Below are 12,499 nucleotides of genomic sequence, written 5' to 3' on the forward strand. Positions count from 1 at the left end.
TGCTTTATGATAAAACAAATGGTAGTCGTACAATAGAGATTATGCCAAGAGAGAGAATTGCACAGAATCCTAAGATAACAGACGGTGCCAAGTAGCAGGTTCACCAGCATATTTTACATTCAATGTAGCAATAGCTACAACCAGTTGCCCATATATGTGCTAAAATGACAAAAAAAACAAAAACAAAAAAAACTGAGTCCAGTAGTCCAGTCCACCAGTCCAGTCCACTAGTCCAGTCCAGTGATTGTATACAACCGAGTTTTAGTTTTAGTTATAGTTGTAGCTAGTTTCATCAATAATTTTAGTTTTAGTTATAGTAATCTTTCTTAATTCTTTTTAGTTATTGATTTAGTTGTGGTTATTCACTCTTTGTTGTTTTAGTTTTAGTTATAGTTACAGTTAAAAACATGAAAACCTTTTAGTTTTAGTTACAGTTTTAGTTATGTACATGAAAATCTTTTAGTTATAGTTTTAGTTGTGCATAAGAAAACCTTGTTTAGCTTTAATGGTAAGCACCAAGTGCCTATATTTTATGTGAATGAAACTCTTGTTATAATTTCAGTACCATTTTTCCAGCTTAGTAATACAAAATCTTTGCATTACAAGATCTGTCAAACATTAATCCTTTTTTCCCTTTGAATTTTTAGCAGGAAAAAAGGATTACATTACTGAGTTCGTGAATTTTGGTCAAACAGTTTTTATTAGTTATAGATTTAATAGTATGAACGTAACTATATGATATAGATATTTTAGTTGCATATAGTTTTAGAAATAGTATCAAATACATTTAGCAAGCAGTTACAGTTTTAGTAATAAGATCAACTTGCTATATTGTAAGCAGTTTTAGTTTTAGTAATAATATAGATTTGATTTTAGTTGTAGTTATAGTTTCAGTGATTATATATATTAGTTTTTAGTTATAGTTTTAGTTAACTTAAATATATTCACCTTACTAAAAGTACTTTTAGTTTTAGTTACAGTTAACTGAAACAACACTAGTTACACAAAATGATGTAATATAGTGCCATGTTTTCTTGTTAAGCCTGTCCATAAAAGTAAAGCAATAAAATTTTGGACATTAATCTTTAAATAACAAATAACATAAATGGTGCCAGACCATAAAGAAATAAAGGAATTATCATGACAATCAAAGTGCAAATGAGCAGCCAAAGTGATACTTTGACTTTGAATGGCAGATTATAAGAAATCATGATAAACAACAAAGTCGTATCATAGGTAGGGCAAAGAGATTCAAGCAAAGTGGTTGGTTTCAAAGTTTGGAACAAAAGTGACCAATGGAAAATGGCCATTACAGGTCCAATACTGGTTGGCAAAATACATAAAGGATTATATAACAATAGGCTGGTTTCTAGTCAAATATCAAAACTATTGTAAGCATTTTGTTAAATGAAGCCATATTTGCATATGAAATTTTGACCGTCAGTTACTAGTAGAATCTGTGATATAAAATGCATTACACACCCTGGACCACTAAAACCCACTAGCATGGCAGTAGTACCGAAAAAACAGCAGTTGGTATTTATAATGCGCATTGAAATGCATGGACTTACGTTAGTATTAATACAAATGTTTGACTCACCACAGCATGGCGAATTTTGGTACATGGGATTAAATTCCATACCAACTTGCAGCTTATGGAAAGCTCTAAATAATGCTAACCCTGTTTATGGGGATTTCCCCATTTGTGACTTGGAATTGATGCAATAACCAAACTGTGCGCAACCGTCAATATGAAATGTACGGGAATTATTCCCAATCACTGGACTTTAGCAAGCACTTCATAGTGGAATTGTGATGAAAGTTATTGAAAGAAAGTTGAAGGTTAGTTGATGATAATATTGTTTGTGCTAAGCAGAAAACTCTAATGTATAAGGTGTTATGAAAAGTTGTACTTAAAAAAAACTGTATTTTCCGTACAAAATGTATTGAAAATTGATATAAGCGAAATTTTAATTTTGTGGTAAATTTGACAAAAGTTTTGATATGCTTTTGTTGGTGAGAGAACACAAATCCACAATAGTAATACTACCACATGCACCATTTGATAGGTATATTTATGCTTCCTCTTATGCTGCATGGCTATATATGTACATGTGATTTTATGTATCTATACATATGTATAAAGCTGAAAAGCTGGCTGTCTGTCTGTTTACATTCCTTTGACATCAGACCATTGCCTTGCTAACCGATGCATGCATTGGAGTAGTTGTTGTGTCAAAAAAAGCACTTTTCATCTAAGAATTACAATGAAGCTTCATTTACAGTGCGATGAGTGCAAGGGTGTAGACAAAAATTTGCTTGAATTCTTTCTGTAAACCGCATGCAAACCGCAAGTAAACACTTAATCCATTCAACTTAAGCTTGGCTTTATAGAAAAGTACAGAAGCACTCTAAACCACAAGAGGAAGTTGGTTCAAGTGTTAGAGTGTGGAACTAGAAACTGATCACCAAATCAAATCCCAGTGACTGTGTTTTTTTTTTTAAGTTTAACCTATTTATTGCAGCTTTTTTTATCGCTTTCTAATGACTTTTTTTTTATTAAGTATGCTATATTTTTTCTTACTACATGCGTAACTTTTTATGCCATACTTTTAATCTCTCTCACTTCCTGCTTATCTCTTTCAATATTGTTTGCTCCCTCTTAATTAAGTGCCTTTGTCAGAATAGTACCTTACTTTACTAAGGAAGGTGGTGACAATATGTACATGTTGTAGGGTGTAGTAGTAATACATTATACAGACTAACATTGCTAGTTTTGACAGACCAACATGCAGCCCCATGACGTTATTAACATCTCTCTTGTTAACATCTTGTGGACAATAGATTTTTAAGCACATTTATAAGCCAGTTTTAACAGACCAACCTTGGAATCCCATGCAGTGAAGAAATCAAAATTCTAAACAATGCACTACAATACGCACATACTTCCCAAAGTTTTCATTTATTCTTTTAATAAATCCCTCTCACCGCCAAATTTGTAGAGGCTCCAATCTATTGTTTCTAAACTGCTGTAACTTACACACCATATCATATACTCCTATAAAACTATATATCAAATTACTTGCTATCATACAGTATGATAGTACTGTATATTAGGGACATCAAAGGTGTGGGGGCAATCCGTGATATAATATAACCCAAAAACCTGCTACGATTTTTCCTCACAATGACATGACAGTATTGGTTGGGTAAAACCAAGCCCAAAAGTGTCTTCAGATCGACCAGAAACGTTTGTGTCAAGTTGCTACAGAATTTAGAAAAAAGATTATTTAACAGAATTTTATACTGCCTGCCTGCCTGACGCCTTCAGTCAAGCGTAGCGGAAAAGTGGCTACAGCTACAGCCCTAATTTTTTCACAGAAACGTTTCTAGTTTACTTAAGAAAAAACCTTTGGTATATTGATAAGCATACAATGCTTGCACTATTGTCTTACCTTTTATCCTTCTTTACCATGGCCATCAGTCAAGGTTCTACCACTGAGTGTTAATAGACTACAGTACGGCTTCCATACCAGTGTATATTGCATCAAACTATTCGAATACACGTGGTCGCCGGTTGCACCATAAACATACGTGTACGTGACTCGCTACTGATATCGATCAGAGAGAGCAACTCACAGCGAACTATCAGGTCCTGCTTTACAGATTATTCGGGTCTGACCCCACGTGCTAAATTAAATGTGGACATGTTACCACACGTCATAGCGTAGCTCTGCTTCTTTCGTGAGCCACACCCACTTACGTAAATTACAGTCTGTAGACATATGGTAGCCACATCCATTCATCAGTGTGTAGGTATGTACGAATCCACGTCCATTATTGTCTGCAGGCTTATGTAGAGCCACGCCCACTGATCAGTTGTTATTGTATGAGTCATAATCTAGTATAATAGTACTGTGAGTAACTCAGCAGATATTTAGTGGTTATGAGCTTGCAAAAAAACTTCACAAAAGAAGTATAATAAAAAAATTGGAATTTTAAATTAGATCAGGGACAGTGTATAATGCTGCAATAAAAAGTACTGAAACAAGCTGGATTGGAGTAGTACGTAATGTCCAAATACTGTAAAACAATAAGAAGTGAATATTCCTACTGTGCATTGAGTGTAGCACAGTAGGGATATTCACTTCTTATTGTTTTACAGTATTTGGATATTACATACTACTCTGATCCAGCTTGTTTCAGTACTTTTTATTGCACTGTCCCTAATCTAATTTAAAATTCCAAATTTTTTCTTATACTTGTAGAACAAGGAATTTGATTATGAAGTTGTTGTTTACACAAGAGCAACCACAAATCCATTATATCTTTAAAGCACAAAAATCGATCTAAACGTGAAATTTCACTACTTTACTGGCTAGCACTGTTTATAATAATACAATAAACATCACTAACCTGTTTACAGCTGAAGCGATTATCTCTAAGTAAGGTTTTCCAGTATTTGAGCAAGTGCGCTTGTGCATACAAGCATGAGGTCACTGTTTCGAGGTGTACAAAAGTATTTACACACTACTCCAACCTATATAATCCCTCTCCTTAGTATTTCTCTTTATTAGTAGTGCCATTATCACGTCGAAGAATCGTCTACAATGCTTGTTATTGATGTTCCGAAAGTACGCAATTCCATCATCTAACTGTGCAATAGTGTGCGAGAGACTGGTTATCCCTGTTCCCATTCACTTAAGGGCGTACCCACTACAGGATAAGCACAGGGGCTACTAAAACGCTCGACTGAAGTTACAGAGTGTTTAGAATGTGATGCTATGGGCATTTATAATCGAAACCACCATATGGTGTTTGTGGCGGTGAGAGGGTTAATTTTTTTCTTATTCAAGAAAGTCAACTACATCTTTCCACTTTGCAGCTATCTTAGGAATGACAATTTTCTTCAGTTACTTTTATACCATTATGTGCAATTTTGAAGAGCACGGTTATGATATATACATAATATTATAGCCATAGCTATATGGCAGTTACTTCACCTTGACTATGTATTGGTGGTGTTATTGCTTGCTGAGTTGAGCTACCTTGACTTGAATGGCTAGAAGTACCTGAGAAAGAAGAGAAAAAAAACACATACAAATGGTATATACTCCTATAAATCAACTTTTCAGCTTTTTATAGAAGATAGCATAATAGGCTATACAAGTGGGGTCCTACAGACCCAGCTTCAGCACTTGTGCTGTAAAGCCTTAATAAATAATTAAATTGCAAAGAATGGAAGGATAAGGGTAACTATGCAGGAGTTGTGATTAATGGGTGCTAAAATTCAATTTAAGCAAAATCATAACAGAGACATATCAATTAATACTATGTGACTGGATCTGCAAAAACCCGACACAATAGTGCAAACCTAAATTTCTAGTAGAAAACAATGGGTGAAGAAATATTTGCGTATTATTGAAAAAATTTCGTCAATTTTTTGAACGCCTCTATCCTAGTGAAGGAAGGGACTAACAATAAAATCCTGGATATCATTTTATTCGCCTACTCAGGAGGAGTTGGAAAAGCTTTGTTTTGTTGCAGTTGACCCAAGGATACGCAAGTTATGAGCGTTTGTTTACGTCGCATTGAAACGATCGTACATAATCAATTTTTCTTCACGAATTTTGCCTTTGTATGCAGTGAAGAAAGGTGATAGAAGGACAAACTTACCTAGTAAATGATTTCCCTATCCATGGCGAACACAGTGGTGAAACTTTCAGTCTAGTAAGTCAATTCGTTTGTAAGTTACAACCGTTTTAGTAAGCGCCTGTAATTTATTTTCCCTATACTTGCTGTACAAATCGATTTTCTGTTGTTACCACTTTGTAGGGCTGTAACTCCAAAAGCTATTGGCTTATGAGGCTGAAACGTTGCCAGAAGGTGTACTTGGCTAAGCAGAATATAAATATTTAATAAACAGGAATTCAAAAAATGTGCTATTGTGTTAGGTTTTTGCAGATCCGGTCACCTATGATTAAGTGTGTTCCACATTTAATCCTGTCTCTAGGATGATGACCAACACAATATTGCACATCAATAAGATTGTGATGAGGACACATAACTATCAAGGTCAACTAAGGATTATATATAAAGACTAAGAATGAGTTATTATAATTATTATAGAGAAATGTCCTATATACGTATAGCTAGCTGCCAAACTGATCTAAAGGTGATGTAATTACAGTAATAATGAATCTTATCCAAATGAAAGACCAGTCAAGTCTTTTTGTAAAAGTGAACTATCCCAATACTTTCATTCAACCAGGAGTCATCATCAGAAGCAAAGTAACACCAACACTGCATCATTTTTAACTCCACCAAACACAAAGCATATCATGGCATACAGCACTATTAGTACAGTATTTTATTACATGGATCTACATGCATCGTGTCACTGAAACACAATGCATGCATGTGAAACTATGTAGTTACCTCTAACTGGACCACCAGACACTGCAGGTGACTTTATGGCAGCAAACAATTTCTCCCATGAAGCAGTGGCGTCCACCTTCAACCACTCTGAGAACATTGTGTTACAGCAATCCCTCACACTGTGTGGGTTGTCAATTCTTATGGCCCTCAATTTAGCATCAGTCAGACCCAGTTCTAGTCCTATTTCCCTCCAGTCTGTAGCATATTGTGGTGTGACCTGTCGCTGGAGCTCAATCAGTGTTAGAGAAGTTGATGCTGTTGACAAAAATTTACAGTTGAGTTTTATTCCCAAGTTTTAGTCAATCTATAGAACTTCTTGATCAGCAGTAGCCATTGAGAAAAACTTGCAATAAAAATTGCAACCGTATTTGTGGGGTATGCTCTTTGAAGTGAAACGCACACTATGTTTACAAGCATAAGGAAAAATTAGGAATTTATTAGGGAACATAGAAATAATAAGTATAGGGAAACAAGGAAGGTCACCTATACTTGTAGTAGACATTTAATCCCTAATTCAATCATTTGCTATAGATAGACTAAACTAGGGCCAAATATCCACTATACCTGCAGGTGTAGGCAACCTCCCTTGTTTTACCACTTTTCCTAATTAAAATTCCTTTTGTACCTGTTCATTTGCTATTTTTGTATATACAGTGAAACCTGTTTATGCCGGTCATCATAGGGACAAAATTTTCTGACCTCATTAAGGAGATGGTTGTATTAAACAGGTCACTTTGTATACAGTTGGCACATGTGGGGATTTTTATAATGGCCAGTTTAGACAGGTGAACTCTTTATGCAGTGACCTGATTAGACAGGTTTCATTGTAGCATCATTTACATGATTTTGCATCGACATAAGGTGGTATACATTCAAGATGCCATTATGCTTCATTTTCAGCTATATCCAGCCCATTACACAGTGTTTCAATTGAAGAACAGTATAAGAAGCAAGTCGCAATCAATCCAATCACTACGTAAAATATCATGATAGCTCTAGTCAGTGAAACTACAGGCCATAGCCATAATGCACTAGCATGAATCAACACCTTTCATTGTCAGCATAAAGAAATGGGACACAAGTGATAAGCACCAATGCAGCCACGCATGTACCTTAAACACTGTAGTGTGGAGTGGGCCTGCATAAGTGCATTGTGGTGGAGTTTGACTTAATAATAAAGAATGTACTTTTGAAAAGAAGGTAAAATGCTTACATGTTCTGGACACATGGTGTAGCCTAGCTGTTAATGTGTTGTTGGTTTGAAGGCATTAGAGTCATTCCATGTCAAATCAATAAGACACACCTTTCAGATATTGACATGTGTTTGTTGTACCTGTGGTGCTCATCACCCATACCAATTTTTAACCCATGGTTTCTGATTTATAACCACAAATATTTTGAGAAAACTTTAAATAAAATTTTCACCAACTGAAGACTTTTCAAGCGATGCATAAATTATGGGATATCACCGTAAGAAAGATACTTAGTTATTAACTTTCATTCCAAAAAGGATGCTTGAATTTTTAGTGAATAATCACTGGGTCATGGTCTATGTTTGATAAAATTTGTGGTGTGACCACAATGGGTTCCAAGAGATTTAATTAAATATGCTGTGGTGTGCAGTAGAATTTTGTACCTTATCATTGCTGTATACCTCCAATAACCACTCCTACCTACAAGTTTGTCTTACGCAATAGAAGTGTATTAGTTAATACAAGTCTGTATTAGTGACCACCTGTATTAAAAGACCATCTATGATTCTTATTTCTTTACTGGGGACATTAATGTTATAAATCCAATGCAGCAATCCAGTCTAAAGGATTCAAAAATAATTAAACAGGTGGGCTTCAAAATAAAACCATCATGTGTCCAGGACATGTACGCATTTTACCTTCTTTTTAAAAGTAGCTTCTTTATTTAAATCAAACTCCACCACAATGCACTTATGCAGGCCCACTCCACATTATAGTGTTTAAGGTACATGCATGGCTGCATTGGTGCAGTACATGGAACTCCTCAAAAGGAACAGTGGACATCTAGGAAGAGTCCCACTTTAATGGTACATATGTATTTGAACCATTTTTAAAGCTTCTCTAATAATGAACATTGTATCATGGTCTCATGCAGGAGAAGGACTCAATGACACATGTACATTAGTTGTAACTCAATGAGTGAAAAAATGTTATAGCATTTGTAAAAAGTATTTTGCACCTCAAAACAAGTCTTGTATCATACAGTATGATGGTGCTGTCTGTATAGTAGGGACCACAAATGGCCCATGAAAAACATCACCCAAAAACCAGCTCACCTTTCCCTGACGACGATGAAGCAGTATTGGTTAGGTAAAACTAAGCCCAAACAAGCCTTCAGATCAACCCGAAATGCTTTCAACAACTTGCTATGGATTTCAAAAAGTATTAAATGGAATTTTCTAGTGACTGACTGATACCTTCAAATAAGTGTAACTCAATAATGGCTAAGGCTATGGGCTTGACCTTTTCACTGATTTACATTCCTTTAGCTAGACACATGCTTTTTGGCATGCCACAGTATGTACAATGCATTCTTCATGGACCTACCAGTGTCTTCCTTGGTGTCACATTCATTTTTGCTGACAGTGAAAGATGTCAATTTGGAGTGATGGCTTCCCTTTGTAATGGAAATCATCAGTACTTTTCAAAGCGGCTACTTTAACTTTGCGAACAGTTCTTGATTTGTAATGCTGTGTAATGGGTTGAACATAGCTGACAATGAAGCGTAATGGATACTTCACTTTTCATATGATAATTGATAGCTGGGCCATTTATTCTTTTGATGCAGTATGTGTGGGTTCACCAGTTATAATAATTTTATTTTACAACAAAGTTAACAAACAAGTACACAAAACAATAACTAGAGTAGTGACCATAGCACATCGATAAAAAGTACTGAAACAAGCTGGAGGAATGCACGATACTAATTCACAGTAAAACAATAAGAAGTGTTATATCCCTACTGTGCATTTCCATTATGGTATCTTAAGCACAGGGATATAACACTTCTTATTGTTTTACTGTGATTAAAATATCATGCACTACTCCAGCTTGTTTCAGTACTTTTTATTGATGTGCTATGGTCCCTACTCTAGGTGAAAACTTTTTTTGTGTATGCTTGTTCGTCATGTAAATGCACATGCAGGATATAATATGTTAACTAGCTGCCATAAATCTTTGTAAGACTTGCTTGTACTGATTTTCAAAGTACATATGGATGCAAAATCCTTTTTAAAATACTGAAGTATATATAACTATTTACAGTAATTACTATCACACACTGAGTTACAAGTACAGTACATATACAGTGGAACCTTACTATAATTCCTGGGACCATTGTATTAGAGAAGTCACAGAAGTGTCTGTAGTCCAATGTACGTATGCCATTAAAATGGGATTATAAAAGTGTCTGTACTTTTTCATTGTACCTACGCAGCCACATATGTGACTTAAAAAGATCTGTGTAAGTACACAACAATTTGATTTTATTGACTTGATTTGACTTAATAAATCTAAAAAGATGAGCACTGAAGGCCTGATAGCAACATGTGCTGCAGCCTTTTTCTGGACACATGGTGGCTTATTTGAAGTCTTTTAGATTCGCTAGACAGGGAGGCTGCTTTTAAGCTATAGCATTAAAGACATAAGAACCAAAAGTAGTATAAAGCGGTCTCTCAATAAAGGTGGTCACTAATACAGGTTGCACTGTACTTGTACACCTCCATTGTGTAAGACTCAAAATATTTGTGGTCATAAATCAGAAACCATGAGGTGCATGGGATTAAAACATCGTATGGATGATGAGCACCACAGTACTAAAAACACACCAAGTTTCATCAAAATCTGAGAGGTGACAATTCCTTGGTGATTTGACAAGGAATGACCCATTAGTAAGTTAGTCAGTCAGCACACAAAAAGTCAGAGCTACTAAGTAACTTATTGAGCCATTAGAATATCATTAAGTATGGTAGTATGTACAAGTTGAGCTGTATCCTGAAAAACAGCTAAGGGGTGATTATTTATTAAAGCATTTTTTTTGTATTCTTTTTTATTTGAGTTTGGGGTACCTTCCCTTGGGTTCGATATGATCAATTGATGGGTTTATTGTGGAAAGCTTATTTACCCTTAAGTCTAAGTTTAGTATTTGGGGTTTTAGTTGATCGATCAATTCTGAGGTATTTAATAGCCTGATTTAATAAATAGGTATTTAAAGTGGATTTTTTCTCAACAGAGTTAACATTTCTGCCAACCAGATGAATAGTGGTAACAGCAAAGGTGTCAACAACAGACACACACGGTTTGGCTCTATTAAGTTTGGCAAGACTGTAATGGACTTTGTGCTTATATGGCTTCCCTATAGGACATGTATTGTGAAAATTTTGATTGGCTGTAAATATTATGTCAGACATTTAAACAAAAAGATTTTGAAACATTTTTAGTGGCTCAAGCAGTTCTACAAATGAGCCAAATTTTAAGATCGTGTGTAATTGCATCCATGAGTTATTAAATGGTTTTGAGGATTCAGCTCAACGCGTGCATACTATAAAAACTGGTAAGTACACAAGTACAGTACATATACAGTGGAACCTTATTATAGTACCAGTGCTGGGGCAATTATTTTTTTTAAGTAACTCGTTACATATTACATATTACTTGCAACTGAACTATTTAGTTACAGTTACATATTACCCATATAACTATAATAATATTACATATTAATTGTGTCCACAGCCTTAAACCGCAACTACCACCTTATCACATGACATGATTACACTGTTTGGACAATGTGTAATAAGTAAGGAACTGGTGAATAAGCTTCATTTAGTAGGCTTTGTTACTTCGTTGTAGCTTGGCGTTACTCGGTGGACTGCTAACAAGATTTGTAACCTCGTTACTTTTAGTAATAATATTACTTAACATTAGACTGTTACAGTAACTTAGGTAACACATTACATTTGTAAGTAAAGTAACATGAGCAGTTTTTTATAGTGTATCTTGTTATGTTACTTAGTTACCACAAAAGTAATAATTATTACATAATGCGTTACCCTCCAACACTGGGTAGTACTTATAAACACTATAGGGATTATGAGGAATATGACCCAAACTTCTGTAATGTGTTTTATAAGAGCATGATTTTTCAATTACACATTGGTTTACACTTGAGATGTGCTGTTTTGCGTAACACGTAATGCAGCAGGGGCATAGGAAGGGGGGTCCAAGTGCTTCAGGAACCCCCTGTAAAATTTAGACTTCTGCAAGCAGGACCCTAATACACCGTTTAGTGTGGGAGTATGGAAAAGCTGGAATGCCGGATCAACCCGGAACAGCTAAATTTTGGCAACTGGGGCCATGTGCAAGCAGAAACAATAACCCAACCCCATGAGGTCATGTGACTTGTGCTTAAGTCACATGCCTCTAAAATCTCGGTATAATTTTTATGTAGCCATTCAACAGAAAAGACGAACAAAAAGTCACTTCTCTACAGGTGCGTAAGGAGGGGGGTTCCAAGGGGTTCAGGAACCCCCCCGTAAAATTTAGACTTCTGCAAGCAGGACCCTAACACATCATTTAGTGCGGCAGGACAAAATGAGTGAGTAATATAGTGTAATTGATAAAGCTTGCATTCATCTCTCAGGGAAGGATTTACAGAGGTACCATGATCCCTCTTCAAAAGATCAATAAACTCTAATAGAGCAGTCAGGTATATACTCTAATAGAGCAGTCCGGTATACCCTAAATAGAACATGCATGTAGATTATATCTATAAGACTATAAGATTATGAAGTTTTTCAGACATTCTAACATTATATGCAAAATTGAGCTTGACCTTATGCTGCTGTAGCTTTGGTGTGCAGTAGAACTCCAGTAATTTATTATGTAAAATGAATTCATGCTATGTATATTTGTATAGTTATAATGTTTTGATTATCATTTGTATCAGTGGATTCATTGCTCCTATACCAGTGAGATAACTATCACTTACAGATTACTATATGTGTCTCTATATATGTTATACTGTCTGTTTC

At 35.3% G+C, this 12,499-nt stretch overlaps 1 protein-coding gene across 1 annotated transcript in view; it reads right to left on the bottom strand.

Moving 5' to 3' along the window:
* The window catches only part of LOC136239451 (uncharacterized), a 54,971-nt gene that overhangs the window by 30,360 nt on the left and 12,112 nt on the right, over positions 1–12,499 (bottom strand). Inside the window, exons 2-3 of the mRNA XM_066030190.1 lie at positions 6,439–6,693; positions 5,004–5,072 (exon numbers count right to left, since the gene is read on the bottom strand). Coding sequence (XP_065886262.1) covers positions 5,004–5,072; positions 6,439–6,693 — 324 coding nt within the window. The remainder of the gene's footprint in view (positions 1–5,003; positions 5,073–6,438; positions 6,694–12,499) is intronic.

The sequence above is a fragment of the Dysidea avara genome, chromosome 11 (genome assembly GCF_963678975.1).
Source record: "Dysidea avara chromosome 11, odDysAvar1.4, whole genome shotgun sequence".
In the NCBI taxonomy this organism is placed as follows: domain Eukaryota; kingdom Metazoa; phylum Porifera; class Demospongiae; order Dictyoceratida; family Dysideidae; genus Dysidea; species Dysidea avara.